This window comes from Sapajus apella, unplaced genomic scaffold (assembly GCF_009761245.1).
Source record: "Sapajus apella isolate SASKATOON/1434 unplaced genomic scaffold, GSC_monkey_1.0 scaffold88, whole genome shotgun sequence".
Classification (NCBI taxonomy): Eukaryota; Metazoa; Chordata; class Mammalia; order Primates; family Cebidae; genus Sapajus; species Sapajus apella.
In genome coordinates, this window is record NW_022437028.1 from 4,555,443 (window position 1) to 4,571,625 (window position 16,183).

Sequence of the window (16,183 nt, forward strand, 5' to 3'; positions counted from 1 at the left end):
TGCCCAGGCTGGAGTGCAATGGTATGATCTCGGCTCACCGCAACCTCCGCCTCCCAGGTTCAAGTGACTCTCCTGCCTCAGCCTCCCGAATAGCTTAGATTACAGGCATGTGCCACCATGCCCAGCTAATTTTGTATTTTTAGTAGAGATGGGGTCTCTCCACGTCAGCCAGGCTGGTCTCGAACTCCCAACCTCAGTTGATCCACCTGCCTCAACCTCCCAAAGTGCTGGGATTACAGGTGTGAGCCACCGCGCCTGGCCCGGAGCTTGCTTCTAATTCACTTAACAAGGTTGCACAGGATGTCCACTCCATGCCAAGCAGGGTGCTAAGAAGGACAGGGAGCAGAGGACAACACGATGACGGGGCCCTGACCCACTGGCAGTGACACTCTGTCTGTGACGGTGACAGACAGGCACAAGAGCAATTAGAGTCTTGTTTGTGACGCTGGCTGTGGCTGGGGACACAGATGAGAGGCACCTAACATGACCTGGAGGGAGACAGATCAGGGAAGCTTTGCAGTGAGAAGTGACATCCCAGCTGAGACCTGCAATGAGGCATCAGCCCAGGAACACAGACCGGGAACATTACACACGCTCTAGGGAGAGGCAGCAGCGTTCTGGGAAGCAAGACGGAGCACAGTACATTCTAGAAACGATCAAGTTCATCGCGGCTGGCACAGAGAACGCAGGCAGGGCCTCGCCATGCCCAGTGTGCAGCTTTTCCAGGAGCCACGGAAAGCCCTGAGCTGCCTCGGAGTGAGGCCATCGGACAGAGTTGTTTTTTTTTTTTTTTTGAGACGGAGTTTTGCTCTTGTTGCCCAGGTTGGAGTGCAATGCCATGATCGCATTTCAACACAACCTCCACCTCCCAGGTTCAAGCGATTCTCCTGCCTCAACCTCCCGAGTAGCTGGGATTACAGGCATGTGCCACCACGCCCAGCTATTTTTGTATTTTTAGTACAGATTGGGTTTCTCCATGTTGGTCAGGCTGGTCTCGACTCCCAACTTCAGGTGATCCTCCCGCCTCAGGCTCCCAAAGTGCTGGATTACAGGCGTGAGCCACCGTGCCCGGCCTGATAGAGATCTTTACCCAGAAGCAGTGCAGCAGCCTCACTGCCACGTCCTGTCTCTGATCCTACACCTGTGCCCAAATCCGCCCGTCCTCCAGGGCCCTGCAGAAAGCCACTTCTCCTGCAGGCTGCCATCAACCACACCTGGGAGTGACACTGTTCTTTAAAATTATTTTTAGTTTTTGAGATGGAGTGTTGGTCTTGTTGCTTAGTGGAGTGCAGTGGTGTGATCTCGGCTCACTGCAACCTCTACCTCCCAGGTTCAAGCAATTCTCCTGCCTCAGCCTTCTAAGTAGCTGGGATTACAGGAATCTGCCATCATGCCTGGCTACTTTTTTGTATTTTTACAGAACATAGAAAACAAGGATCTCCCATCTCCTAAGAAGCCACAGGTAGCCCCTGCCCCAGAACAAGGGCCTGGCCTCTAACAAGTGGAATGGCTGTGACCCTGAGGGGTAAGGGGTGCGCAGGCCGAGGGGACCAACCAGTTCTACCTTTGAGGTTTTCCCAGTTTGTGGAAGCAGAAGCTGAGGGATGCTGGCCGGGTGTGGTGGCTCACGCCTGTGATCCCAGCCCTTTGGGAGGCTGAGGCGGGTGGATCACTTGAGGCCAGGAGTTCGAGACCAGCCTGGACAACATGGTGAAAACCCATCTCTACTAAAAATACAAAAAATTAGCCAGGCGTGGTGTTGGGCGCCTGTAATCCTGCCACTGCACAATAACCTGGGTGACAGAGCAAGACTCTGTCTCAAAAAAAAAAAAAAAAAGAAACTGAGGCATGCCATACCCCACACCCCATGGACAGAGGGGTGTGTCCTGGACAGGCAGAAGATAAGAACAGATCTTTGGGGCCAGGTTCAGTGGCTCACGCCCATAATCCCAGCACACTGGGAGGCCCAGGCGGGTGGATCACCTGAGGTCAGGAGTTCCAGACCAGCCTGGCCAACATGGTGAAACCCCGACTCTACTAAAAATACAAAAATTAGCCGGGCATGGTGGCACGTGCCTGTAATCCCAGCTACTCAGGAGGCTGAGGCAGGAGAATAGCTTGACCCCGGGAGGCGGAGGTTGCAGTGAGCTGAGATTAGGTCAATGCACTCTAGCCTGGGTGACAGAGCGGGACTCCATCTCAACAACAGCAGAAAAGAACAGATCTTGGAATGATGGAGTCCAGGGTTTGCTGTCTGGGGGAGTGGGGCTCCTACAGGGCCAGCTTCTGGGGTCATCACATGACAAGCTGAAAAAAGTGCTTTTCACTGAGATGGCAGCTGGCTGCCTGAAACTGAATACACTGATTTCCCCGAGAACCCGGCCATACTGCATAAGAAAACGATCTTTGTTTGTTCAGATGAGGCTCAGAGAGGTACAGTCACTTGCCTGTGGTCACACAGCAACTCAGCAGTCAGGCTGGCATTTGAACCTGGGTGTGTCTGCCTTCAAAGACCCTGATGGTTCCACTGCACCCTGCTGTGAAGTGAGGGAGCCCTGGCTTCTGACCCAGGGCCACCAAGAGCATCTCTCCTGCGAATGTGCTGAGAAGAGAGGATCTCAGGGAGCTGCTGGCCTGGGGCAGGTGGGTGGGTGGACCAGGATCAAAGAGGGAGGATGTGGTTTGCCCACCTGCCCAGAGGGCTGCACCCACAGCTGGGAGCCAGGGTGTGCAAGGGGAGCAGGGGTGACCCCCTCCTTCCCCAGGGCCCTGCCTCTCCCTGCCTGCGCCTCGCTGCAGAAAGTGGCCGTGCCTGAAAAACCAGCTCCTGGATAAACATGAGAGAGACATCAGACGGAGAGAGTCACAAGGCCCCTTGGAGCTGCCAGGACCACCCTGGAGCCGGGTGGGTGGGCGGGGGGTCTTGTCTGCTACAGGAAGCCACCCAGGAGCACCCAAGGGCCTTCCTTCCTGCACAGGGCTAACCTCTTCACAGGCTTCCCACCGAGTGCTGGCCCCAGGGTCCTGCCTTTGGGGACTTTAGGGGACTCTGTAGGGGTGGGAGGCAAGAGTTGGGTGCAGGGGGAAGTTGCTTGGGGCAGCCCTCATCAGAGAAGGGCCACAGTGATTTCACAAATAACAAATTAAATAACAAAGTAAAAACCAGCTGGGTGCAGTGGCTCGGGCTCACGTCTGCGATCCCAGCACTTTGGGAGGCCGAGGCAGGTAGGCCCTTGAGCCAAGGAGTTCGAGACCAGCCTGGCCAACATGGAGAAACCCTGTCTCTACTAAAAACACAAAAATTAGCTGGGCATGGTGACAGGTGCCTGTAATCCCAGCTATTTAGGAGACTGAGGCAGGAGGATTCCTTGAACCCAGGAGGCAGAGGCTGCAATGAGCCTTGATCACACCACTGCACTCCAGCCTGGGCATCAGAGGGAGACTCTGTCTCAAAAACAAACAAACAAAGAAAAACAACAAAAAAAGTAAAAACCCCCTAAATCTCTCAAGACACCACACAGGCCACGTGATCACCCAGGGAGTTCCATTTCCTTAGGAAGCCGGGAGCCCTGGGAAATTCATGGATTTGCCAATGGGAAACTCACAAGCCCTTGCTCGGGCCCCCTGCTTCATTTATGCCCACCCGGCAACCCTGCAGAGGTACCTGCTGTGGTTCCATTTCCTAGACGGTCAAACTGAGGCTCAGCCTCAGGCAAGTGACAGGCAGGAGTCCGTGAACCACCATAATCTGGTGCTGGCCACACAAACGTTCACCAGAATGGCCACTGTTCACACAGGGCCGACTACAGGTAGCAGTGGGTTCCAAACATTTAGCAACCAGAATTGTATTCAGAGTTACCTCTAACAGGTAACTGCAGTAAAAGTGGTCCTAGGGCCGGGCGCAGTGGCTCACACCTATAATCCCAACACTTTGGGAGGGCGAGGTGGGTGGATCATTTGAGGTCAAGGGTTCGAGACCAGCCTGGCTAACATGGTGAAACAAAAATTAGTTGGGTGTGGTAGCATGTGTTTGTGATCTCAGCTACTCGAGAGGCTGAGGCAGGAGAATCGCTTGAACCCGGGAGGTGGAGGTTGTAGTGAGCCGAGATTGCACCACTGCACTCCAGCCTGGGCAACAGAGTGAGACTCTGTCTCAAAAAAAAAAAAAAAAAAAAAAAAAGTGGTCCTACTCTGGCCCAAAGGGGCACAGGAGGCTTGAGCCTCACATGTCCCCACCTCCTGCTCCTTGGTGGTCCCTGGTACCCTCCAGGCCTCCGTGGAAATCCACATGCTCACATTACCCCAGCTGAGCCTCAGTCCTGCAAACCTAGTGTTCTGTTCACCCGTTTAAAGATAAACAGGCCGGGTACAGTGGCTCACCCCTCTAATCCCAGCACTTTGGGAGGCCAAGGTGGGTGGACTGCTGAAGCACAGGAGTTCAAGACCGTCTGGGCAACACAGCGAGACCCCAACCTTACAAAATAAAAAAATCAGCTGGGTGTAGTTGCACCCAGGAGGCTGAATCACCTGAGCCTAGGAGCTCAAGGCTGCAGCAAGCTGTGACTGCGACACTGCACTCCGGCCTGGGTAACAGAGCAAGGCCCTGTCTCAAAGTCATCATAATAATAAAAGATGAACAAACCAAAACCCAGAGATGTGACATCACTCGGCCAGCCCTGTTGTTTGACCCTAACTCATGCTCCTGCCTGCAACAGAGCCTCACACCCTCCTTCCCTACCCCCAGAAGTCCTGCTCTTATTTCATGACAACATGGAATTTCTACCCCAAGCTAAACAGCTGCAGGAGTGAAGACCAGAGCCACCTCACCAGGAACCCCCAGACTCCCAGCGGTGGGGGTACCTAGGAGACCAGCAAGACGCCCCTGGGCACAGACAGCTCCCCTCCCGGGCCCCGCCCTCCACCTCCAGCTGTCCCGGCCCCCACAGCCTCAATTACTCCAGAGCCCACCTGGATGGCAGCGGGAGGATCGCGTGGGGCCAGAGGCCCCGAGGGCAGCAGCGGGCAGGTGTAATTTCATCGCGGGGCTCATGGTATGAGTCACCAGAAACAGAGGATGAAATTCCAGCTCTGAGGACGGAGATGAACAGCTCCCCCAGCTTGGGGTCAGCTCTTGATGCGGGTGGGGGGGTGCGTAGTACTGGGGTACAGGCCACAGGACCCCTGCCAGCCAGATGGTGCCTTTGTGAAAATGAGAAAGAGGAACTACCTTCTTCTGGGGGATCCCGAGCTGATGCCGGGCCGGCCAAGCCGGTTAGCTAGATTTCCCTAGAGAGGAGAGTGGCTAGAGGTGTGTGGTGTACACACACCATGGAACCCTGCTCAGGGACCAAGCGGGACCAGCTCCCCTAAACCCAGCAATGCGGATAAATGCATCAAGCTGCGTGCAGCCAGATTCAGAGGCTCTGGACTGTACGACCCCATTTATGTGACATTCTACAAATGCAAAGCCATATTCAGAAGACAGGTCAGTGGTTGCTGGCGCTGGGATAAGAGACAAAGACGAACAAACAGGCTTCAAAAACATTTTTTTGAAGTTTTGAAAAAAAGCAATCCTCCTGCCTTAGCCTCCCAAGTAGCTGGGACGACAGGCACACATGGTCACATCTGGCTAATTTTTTTTTTAAGACACGGGGTCTTGCTATGTTGCCCAGGCTGGTCTCAAACTCTTGGCCTCCAGCAATCCTCCCGCCTCAGCCCCCTGAGTAGCTGGAACTACAGGCATAAGCTACCTTGCCTGGCTAATTTTTTTATTTCTTGTAGAGATGGGGGTTTTTCTATATTGTCTATGTTCGTCTCAAACTCCTGGCGTCAAGCCATGCTCCCGCCTCAGCCTCCCAAAGCGCTGCTCTATGTCTTGATGGCGGTTGAGTGACATGAGGGTGTGAGCCAGGCGAGCTCCTGGTATGGCATAGCCCTTACTCCTCAACAATATTTATAATAAAATATAAAGTGGGGCCGGGCACGGTGGCTCACGCCTGTAATCCCAGCACTTTAAGAGGCCAAGGCAGGCAGATCACTTGAGGTCAGGAATTTGAAGCCAGCCTGGCTAACATGGCAAAGCCCCGTCTCTACTAAAAATACAAAAATTAGCTGGGTGCGGTGGCATGCACACATAATCCCAGCTACTTGGGAGGCTGAGGCCAGAGAATCGCTTGAACCCGGGAGGTGGAGGTTGCAGTGAGCTGAGATCGCGCCGCTGTGCTGCAGCCTGGGTGACAGAGTGAGACTACACCTCAAGTAAATAAATAAACTAAACTGAATACAATAAAATATAAAGTGGGCGCTTCTCACGTGCCGGCCAGGGGCTGGGGACCAGGACCTAATGAGACCCCCTCAGGCCTGATGCCCCGCCAAGGTTCTCACTGGCTGGTGAAACAACAGACGGATGGAGAAAAGATACGGACTTGGCCAGGCGCGGTGGCTCACGCCTGTAATCCCAGCACTTTGGGAGGCCGAGGTGGCCAGATCACCTGAGGTCAGGAGTTCGCGACCAGCCTGGCCAACATGGTGAAACCCCATCTCTTCTAAAAAACTACAAAAAAATGAGCCAGGTGTGGTGGTGGGCGCCTGTAATCTCAGCTGCTTAGGAGGCTGAGGCAGGAGAATCGCTGGAACCCGGGAGGTGGAAGACCCTGTGCTCCAGTCTGGGAACAAAAGAACAAAACTCTGTCTCAAAAAAAAAAACAACAACAAATAAACAAAAACCACAGACTTGCTTTGATGGTGGTTCTGCCACTCGCCAGAAAATGCACCTTGAGACCCTGCTGGGCCGTCGCCGGTCAGCAAAGAGGCCTATCCTCAGCCAGCCATCTAAGAGACAGGCAGGGTTCTCCCCCTGCCACGGGGAACAGGAGGGGAAAGGGCCAAGCTGCACCCCGATTCCCCGCCCGCCCCAACCATGCAGCCTCTTCTGCATCCTCAAGCGCCCAGAACCCCACGCCCTCAAACCAGGCCCTCCTACGCTGACTCCACCACAGACTTGCCTCTGGGGGGTCCACACACCCACGCTGTGGAGTCCCCACGGGGCCATGCCGAGTCCCTTGGACTGACAGCACCACCCTAGGGTCCAGGCAGGTGGGGAGAGCCATCTCCCTTTTACACCCAAGCAACTGCCCAGGTGGGGGAAGGCAGACGTGGACCCCATGCCCCCTGCCCCTGCCTTCCCCCCCACACCCCCCACCCCAGGGGCTGCGGCACAGGCGCTAGGAACCTGCCTCCAGTGCAGGAATTCCCAGCAGCCTCCGAGGTGTGGGGTCAGCCCCTCAAGTCCATGACCGCCCCCAAGGCAGGGTCTCCCAGCCTTGAAAGGGAGACAGCAGACACTTTCCCAGCCTTGCCAATCCTAAATGAAAATCTTACTTGGTGTCTAATAGGGTGTCTCCAGCAATTTCCTACCCTTTCCTCACAGGATCTCTGAATACACCGTAGGGACCATATTGGCCAGAAATCCCTGAGGACAAGGACTTCCCAAACTGGGGATCCCTGAGCACCCCTCAACGACCTAGACTACACCCTCCATGCCACCCAGGCCAGTAGGAGATCCAGACCCTCGGGCCACAGGCTGGAGAAAGCCCGACCAAGGACATCAGAAGGATAGTGCCTGTGATCCCATCATTTTAGGAAGCTGAGACAGGAGGACTGCTTGAGGGCAGGAGCTTGAGGCTAGCCTGGGCAACACAGCAAGACCCCATCTCTTAAAAAAAATTTTTTTTTGAGACAGAGTCTCACTCTGTGCAGTGGTGCGATCTCGGCTCACTGAAACCTCCACTTTCTGGGTTCAAGCAATTGTCCTGCCTCAGCCTCCCAGTAGCTGGGATTATAGGCATGCAGCACCACACCTGGCTAATTTTTGTGTTTTTGTTTGTTTGCTTTTTCTATACAGACACTTCATTCAGGAAATTTTTGTGTTTTTAGTAGAGATGAGTTTTGTGTTTTTGTGTTTTCGCCATGTTGGTCAGGCTGGTCTCGAACTCCCGGCCTCAGGTGATTCGCCCACCTCGGCCTCCCAAAGTGCTGGGATTAGGGGTATGAGCCAAAATGTTTTTAATTAGCTAGGTGGGTGGTGCACACCTGCAGAGACTGAGGCAGGAGGGTCACATGGAGCCCAGGAGTTGGAGGCTGCAGTGAACTAGGATCACACCACTGCACTCTAGCCTGGGCAATAGAGCCAGACCCTGTCTCAAAAAATATAATAAAATAAAAATTTGGCCAGGCACTGTGGCTCACGCCTGTAATCCCAGCACTCTGGGAGGCCGAGTGGGTGGATCATGAGGTCAGGAGATCGAGACCATCCTGGCCAACATGGTGAAACCCTGTTTCTACTAAAATACAAAAATTAGCCGGGTGTGGTGGCCCGTGCCTGTAGTCCCAGCTGCTCGGGAGGCTGAGGCAGGGGAATCACTTGAACCAGGGAGGCGGAGGTGGCGGTGAGCCGAGATCGCAACACTGCACTCCGGCCTGGTGACAGAGCGAGACTCTGTCTTAAAAAATAAAATAAAATAAATTAAAAAGGACTCGTGCCTGGGTGCAGTGGCTCACTTCTGTAATTCAGCACTTTGGGAGGCTGAGGCGGGCGGATCACTTGAGCTCAGGGATTGGGCAACATGGTGAAACCCCAAAATACAAAAAATTAGCCGGGTATGGTGGCGTGTGCCTCGGTCCCAGCTACTCGGGCGACTGAGCCAGGAGGATCACTTGAGCCAGGGAGGTGGAAGCTGCAGTGAGTCAAGATTGCGCCACTGCACTCCAGCCTGGGTGACAGTGAGACCTCATTTCAATACAAATTTTTTTTAGAAAGGCCACGAATCAGTGAATCAGCTCCACCTGATTCAAACTCACTCCAGATCATAGCCGGGGCCTCCACGGAGCCCTGACCCCAACTCCAGGATCAGCCACACATACCTCTGGCCCCTCCCCAACGCCTATCCGTCCCACCGCCCCAAAGGCAGCAGCTGTGGGGTTGCCAGAGAAAAGTGCGAGCCCCCCGTTCAGTCTGAACTACGAACAACAACGGCTCACTTTTAGCTAGACGTTCGCCCCAAATATTGCATGAGTCCTTGCTCGTCTGAAATCCAATTTTAGCCGGGCATCCTTATTTTTATTTGCTAAATCTGGCAACTCGAAGCAGGTGGTCCTGAAGGAGGGCAACAGGTGAGCACGCAAATAGCTCCGGGTCAGCCAGGCCCCGGCTCAGGGGCGAGGGGAAGGGCGTTTGAAATGAGAGTTCTGTTCACTGTCTGAGACATTCCCTCAGTAGCCCTAAGATCGTGTAAGATAAAGCATCCTCACCCATTTCGTTCAGGACATGTATCTTATTTTTTTTTTTTTCTCTTTTGAGATGGAGTTTTGCTCTTTTCACCCAGGCTGGAGTGCAGTGGCACAGTTTCAGCTCACCACAACCTCCGCCTCTTGGGTTCAAGTGATTCTCCTGCCTCAGCTTCCCGAGTAGCTGGGATTACAGGCACCTGCCACTATGCCTGGCTATTTTTATATTTTTAATAGAGATGGGGTTTCACCATGTTGGCCAGGCTGGTCTCGAACTCCTGACCTCAGGTGATCTGCTCGCCTCGGCCTCCCAAAGTGCTGGGATTACAGGCGTGAGCCGTGAGCCGCCACAGCCGGCCCTAACTTATCTTAAATGGGCACATTTCCAGGGCAGGAACCCAGGTTCCTACAGCCCTGGCCCCATTCACACTCACAAAGCCACAAACCCAGGTGCAGGTTGACCCAGAGGGAAGGGAACAGGACCAAGGATGGATCAGTTCTGCAGGACGAGGGGACAGAGAGCTTCCAAAACAGGGTAGGTGAAGAAGTGATGATGGGGCCGGGCGCAGTGGCTCACACCTGTAATCCCAGCACTTTGGGAGGCCAAGGCGGGGTGATCACCTGAGGTCAGGAGTTTGAGATCAGCTTGACCAACATGGAGAAACCCCATCTCTACCAAAAAAACAAAAGTCAGCGGGGTGTGGTGGCGTGCGCCTATAATCCCGGCTACTCAGGAGGCTGAGGCAGGAGAATCTTTTTTTTTTTTTGAGACGGAGTTTCTTGAACCTGGAAGGCAGAGGTTGCGGTGAGCTAAGACTGCGCCACTCCGCTCCACCCTCTGTGACAAGAGCGAAACTCCATCAAAAAAAAAAAAAAAAAAAAAGTAGTGATGGACAGGGGGCTTTCCTGCAAAGCTTTCTGCCTCCAGAACCCACATTACCACACCCCCTGCAGGCCAAGAGCCCCTCTGCCACACTAGGGGATACCTGGCTGAGAACTCACAAACCAGGCCAAGAAAGTGACAAGGTCCTGTCTCCCTTCTGGAGTGTGGAACCTGGGCAGAAAGCACGTTTCTTTCTTTCTTTTTTTTTTTTTTTTTTGAGACAGAGTCTGGTTCTGTCTCCCTGGCTGGAGTGCAGTGGCTCAATCCTGGCTCACTGCAACCTCCACCTCCCAAGTTCAAGCGATTCTTCTGCCTCAGCCTCCCAAGTAGCCGGGACTATAGGTGCCCACCACCATGCCTGGCTAATTTTTTGTATTTTTAGTAGAGAGCAGGTTTCACTGTGTTAGCCAGAATGGTCTCAATCTCCTGACCTTGTGATCCACCTGCCTCGGCCTCCCAAAGTGCTGGGATTACAGGCGTGAGCCATGGCTGCAGCCAAAGCACATGATTCCATGAGATGGGGCTGAGGGGCTTCCAAGAGGCCCTGCCTGGAGCCCCCAGCACCTGCACCTTGGAGACTGTTACCCCCTCCACAGCAACCACCTGTCACATCAAACTCTTCTGGGCAGGTTCATGAGTCCCTTTTTCCCCCAGAAAACCATCCTTCCCACCACTCCACCTCTGCTATGAATTCCTCTGGGAAATTCCCTTCTAGTCATGCTTAGGGTCCCTGTACTAGAGGCCCCATATTCTCCTGGAAGCCCCTCAATCAAAACTAAACTCAGGGCCAGGTGCGGCAGCCCATACCTGCAATCCCAGCACTTTGGGAGGCAGAGGCGGGCAGATCACTTGAGGTCAGGAGTTCTAGGCCAGCCTGGCCAACATGATGAAACCCCATCTCTACTACAAATACAAAAACTCGTCAGGCGTGGTGGAGCACGCCTGTAATCCCAGCTACTTGAAGCAGGAGAATCTCTTGAACCTGGGAGGCGGAGGTTGCAGTGAGCCGAGATGGCGCCATTGCACGCCAGTCTGGGCAACAGAGCGAAACTCCCTCTCCAAAAAAAAAAAGACAAGACTAAACTCAGCATGGGTCCCAAGCCCTGTTCCTAGTCTGCTCTTCTGTTTATAAATTGGCCCTGCACATCTTGTTCCATGGGTGTCCCTTAAAGCCTCTGCAGGCCCCATGGAGCTGGGCACACACCCCTGGCTTGTCCCAAAGAACCAAAGAACCTGGCTATGACTCTGGCCACCACACATCTGAGACAGAGATACTTACAAACAGTGAGAGTCAGAGAACTGAGAGACGGAGAGAGGACAACAGTGAGGAGCAGAGCCCCCAGGTTAAGGTCAGGAGAAGACACAGGCTGGGGTCGTGGGGAGAGAGGGGACCCCAGGAAGTTCACAGAGAGACCTTGGAACTCCTACCAGGGTGGGGAACTTGCCCCAGATATGAGCATTTCAGAAAAACAGGAGAGAGTCTGCTTAGCCATTTGGGTCAAGGCTCAAGAGCAGGATTTCATTCATTCATTCATTCATTCATTCATTCATTCATTCATTTATTCCCTCAAACATGTAGCCATTTAACAAGTATTTGAGAAGCAAGCCTCTATCCCTACCTGTCCCTAGTGCAATTGGGGAGAGAGATGTAAACATCTAAGTGAGATCAATGTTGGGACAAAGGAAGGAAAGGTGTTGGCTGGGCGCGATGGCTCACCCGTTAACCCAGCACTCTGGGAGGCCAAGGTGGGAGGACTGCTTACGCCCAGGAGTTTGAGACCAGCCTGGGCAACACAGCAAGACCCTGTCTCTACAAATAATAAAAAATTAGCTAAGGTGTGGTGGCGCTTGCCCATGGTCCCAGCTACTCAGGAGGCTGAGGCAGGAGAGTGGCTTGAACCCAGGAGTTCGAGGCTGCAGTGAGCTGTGTTCACACCACTGTGCCCCAGCCTGGGCAGAAAGCAAGCCTCTGTCTCAAAAAGTAAATAAATAAAAGAGAGAGAGAGAGGATGTGATGGGGACAGACAGGTGGTACCATGGCCAGCCCTGAGGGTGAGGAAGTCTTCAGCCCAAAGACACCACAGCCAGGCCAAATCATGAAGCAGGAGAGGAAAAGAGGCATATTCTACCATGCTGACCCCTATCCCAGCCAGGCGGGGCAATTAAAGGAAGCCCCTCCACAGGGGAAGGGCAGGAAGAACCCTCGAGAGAAGAGGAACCGTGTGTGTGCAGAGACCAGGGGTGGGAGGAAGTCAGGCCATTCAGGAAAACGGCAAGACTACAGGATTTACAAGTGGGTTGAGGGAGCAGTGAGCGGTCAGAGGCTGGACCCTGAATGAGAATCACCGGGGGGCTGTGGTCTGTGGTTCCAAGGTCATGCTTAGGACGAATATCCCAGGCCATCACCCACCATCCACGAGACCCCAGGTCCAACAACCAAGCTGTCACCAAACCGTGGATGGCCTGGCCTCTGGAACCAGGCAGGCTGCAGAAACAGCTGCCCCCAAGACCCCTCGATTATGGCTGCCAGATTATTGCCAAACACCACACACTGACGACTACCCCCTCGTCAGGAGGCTAGCCGGGCTCCCGGGGGGCTGCCTTCAATGAACAGATAACAATGATTTGTGATTAGCATATTGCAAATAAATGACCCTCCTCCCAGCATCGAGAGAACGGTCCTTCTCAGTAGGTTTAGCGTGCCCCCTACGAAGCTGTCTCCAAGACCCGGTTTTACAACCGTCAGCCCCAAGTTCTCGAACATTTTAAGAGTGCAGGCTTGGAGCGGCTGCGGAGTTTCAGCCCTTCCCTCCGCGTTTTGCTCCGTGGGGTCCTGTGGGACCCTCTGAGTCAGAACTGCCAATTTCTAGGTCACCCTCAGAGCAGGCTATGGAGGAACAAGGTGTGGACTTGAGCCTCCCACACCCCAGAGGCAGGATGGGGGTTCCGATGCCCTGTCCCCTTGGGGCCAAGCCTGTCCCTCGATCCGCAAGTGCCTGTTCAGAAGAGGTCAGAGTCTATCTCACACCCTCCTGGGCCCCAAATAGGGCGGTTCATGACGGCCACCTAACTACCTTATACCTAGCCCCTCCCTGCCAGCAGCCACCAACCTCCAGCCACCTCCTCCTGCTTCAAATAAATAATCGATGCTGCTGCCCTTCCCCTCTGGAATGACACTGCTGAAATAAATGAGCTGCTTGGGGCACCTTCCAAGCCCCAAGGCCCCGGGCCAGTGCCAAGGAGCGAACAGTCCCGGCCACAGGGGACCCAGACACACAGGCAGACCATGGCAGCAGCGGGCCAGGGTAGCTTCCAGACACCCCTCCCCTCCTCTAAGAGAACCCCTGGCAAATGCCCACTCCTTCAAAAACTGTGGGGGCCTGCCCTCCACTCTCACCCACCAGGCCCAGGGCCATCCCGGGGTGCCCTCGGCACAGTCTCCATCCAAGACCCAGTGCTCCCCCTACGGGCCCTGCAGCACCCCTATGTCCCAGCACCCCTCACTTCAGCTGGGATGGGGACACAGGAGACTCCCATCGCAGGACCTTGGTCCGGGGATGCAGGGTCAGCAGGCCAGATGCCAGAGCTCCAGCCCCCTCCAGCACGGCCAGGAGGGTGGAACTCCCGGTTGTACAGCGTCTCCCTTCCCTGGGCCCACGCCAGGCCAGGCAGGGTCCCACTCCCTGGCTGCTGGCCAGGGGTGGGGAGCCCAGGAGAGGTGTCAAGCCCGGCATGCCCAGGGACTTAGGATGGGGTGGGTGGGTGTTCGGCACCCTGCGGCCCCTCCTCTGTCCTCTCCACCCATCTGCAGGAACTCAGAGACCACCCACAGACCGGGTACCCCCAACTTACTCCTCTGAGCCCTTTGTGCTCCCCCACACTGCCACCCTCTGAGTCCCCTCCACCCGGGGTTCAGCGGCCACCAACACACAGGCCAGTCCCCTCTCCTTGGGGGGGTCCCCAACAGGAACCACCCTGCTGGGGCAACCCTGGCTGGGCTGGATCCCCGCCTGGGAGTAGGGGTCCCGGACCAGGGGCCAGCCCAGCCTGGGGAAAGGCGGAGGGGGGGAAAGGCGGGGATCGCGGCCTTCCCAGCCCCCTCCGCTCCCACCCCGGCGCCCGCCACCGCGGGCAGCGCGACTGACCTCATTCGCCAACTGCAGCAGCCTGCGGGCGCCGGCCCGGGACGCCCCCCACCTCCAGAAGGGCCGGTGGCAAGGAGGGAAGGGGTGACAGCTCCCAGCTCCCGGCCCCTCCCGGGCAGGTGGGGGGCGGCCGTCCCTCCCCTCCCCCGGCCCGAATTATAATCCCAGTCACGTGCCTCCCCGGGCACCCAAAAGCCGGCCCCAGCTCCTGTAACACCTTGAGAGGGGGAGGGGCGGGGGCCCCCCCCGGAGGAGGCGGAGGGGATCGGGGGCGGGGGTGGGGGGACGGGGAGAAGGGCCTCGGCGCCCGCCCCCCCGCAAAAGTTTCTCCTACCTTGGAGGATCCCCAAGCGCTCCTGCCAGCGGCGCCCCGGCCCCGGCCCGCGGCCAGGACTCAGCCTCCTGCCGCTGCCTCCTTAATTAATCCGGGAGAATGGGGGAAGGAGAGGCAGAGGGAGGCGAGGACGGCGGCGCGGCGAGGGCGGGGAGGGAGGCGCGGGGAGGGGGCGCGGGGGGGGATCGGCCGGCCGGGGGGCTGGCGCTCGGCGGCCCCCACCCCCGGCGCGGGCTGCGGCGGAGGGCGGGGCGGCGCGGGGAGCGGAGCGGAGAGCGGGAGCGCGGGGAGGCTCTTTGTTCTGTAATCCCAGTAAGATTGCCAGCCATTCGCCCCGGCCCTAATCCCAGCCCCGCGCAACACCACCCTCCATTGGCTGCCATTTACATACGGGATTAGCCCGCCCCGCGCCCCGCGCCCCTGCGCCCCCCCCGCTCGCCACCCCGCGCCCCTGCGCCCCGGGGACCTGGCGCCGCGGTGGGGAGAGCGCGCCGCACCCCTCGGCCCCGGACCTGCGCGGAGGGGCGGGGGCGCCCTCGGTTCCCCCCACCCAGCGCCGGATTAGAAAGCCTGGGCTCGCCCCCGCCTACCCCCCTTTGCCTCCCGCCACTGGGAGAGCTGCGGGGCGCAGGGGGCTGGAGTTGGAGGGTCAAGGTCACCCAACTGGAACGCGCGGAGGCCCTGAGCGTCCGGGCTGGTGACTCCCGTCTGGCCCGGGTTCTAGTCCCAACGCTTGGGCCAGGTACCTCTTACAGCCTTTGTCCCCCTCCCGCCCCTGAGATGTGCAGGAAGGCTGTGACGTGCCGAAAGTCGCGGCAGAGCCAGCTGGACTCTTGGTCCCATCTTGTGTGATGGGACCTCCCTCTGATAGGCTTTTACCCCTGTCTCCCCCCACCCCAAACCACACACACACCACAGCAGTGCTCCTACTGAATCGGAGCGCACACCTCCCATCCGGTCCCAAAGCCATAAATCCTAATTCAGCACAAGGACCTCACTCCTTCCCCCACGTGGTGCCCTGAGCCCTGAACTAGGCCTTGGCTAGGCTGGGCATGGCAGGGAGGGAGAGACTCACCCCAGGCAGGCCCCAACCCCAGGGAGCTTCTGGCTTAGAATAACAGCCAAACATAGACTGAGAACCTCCCAGGTCCCGGCAGAACCTACAAGCTCTCCCCACAGCCTTCTTGCAAAACTGTGATTGCTGAGATTATGGCAGTGAGCGAAGTCTAGCGTGGCTGACTCCATCTTGCTTCCAGCCTCAAGGGCTGGCTGTCCTCACTCATTCCGGGGCACAGGCCAAGCGAAGGAGGGGAGGAATTTAGTTTATAGTTCAACTTTGAAGTAAGGATAATAATAGTTACTCCTTAGACCTCACCTGCTCTTTACTCAGAGACCAAAGCCACCTTTGTAAAACTAATGAAAGGCGGTAAGAGGCGGTCGCGGTGGCTCACGCCTGTAATCTCAGCACTTTGGGAGGCCAAGGCAAGTGGATCACCTGAGGTCGAGAGTTCAAGACCCGCCTGACCAACATGGAAA

General features: G+C 56.3%; 1 protein-coding gene across 1 annotated transcript in view; it reads right to left on the minus strand.

Annotated features, from left to right (window-relative positions):
* The window catches only part of GTF2IRD1 (GTF2I repeat domain containing 1), a 150,847-nt gene extending 134,952 nt beyond the window's left edge, over positions 1 to 15,895 (minus strand). The window contains exon 1 of the mRNA XM_032254890.1: positions 15,723 to 15,895. Within this exon, the coding sequence (XP_032110781.1) occupies positions 15,723 to 15,776 (54 nt within the window). The 5' untranslated portion in view covers positions 15,777 to 15,895. The remainder of the gene's footprint in view (positions 1 to 15,722) is intronic.
* Positions 15,896 to 16,183: the final 288 nt, after the last annotated feature.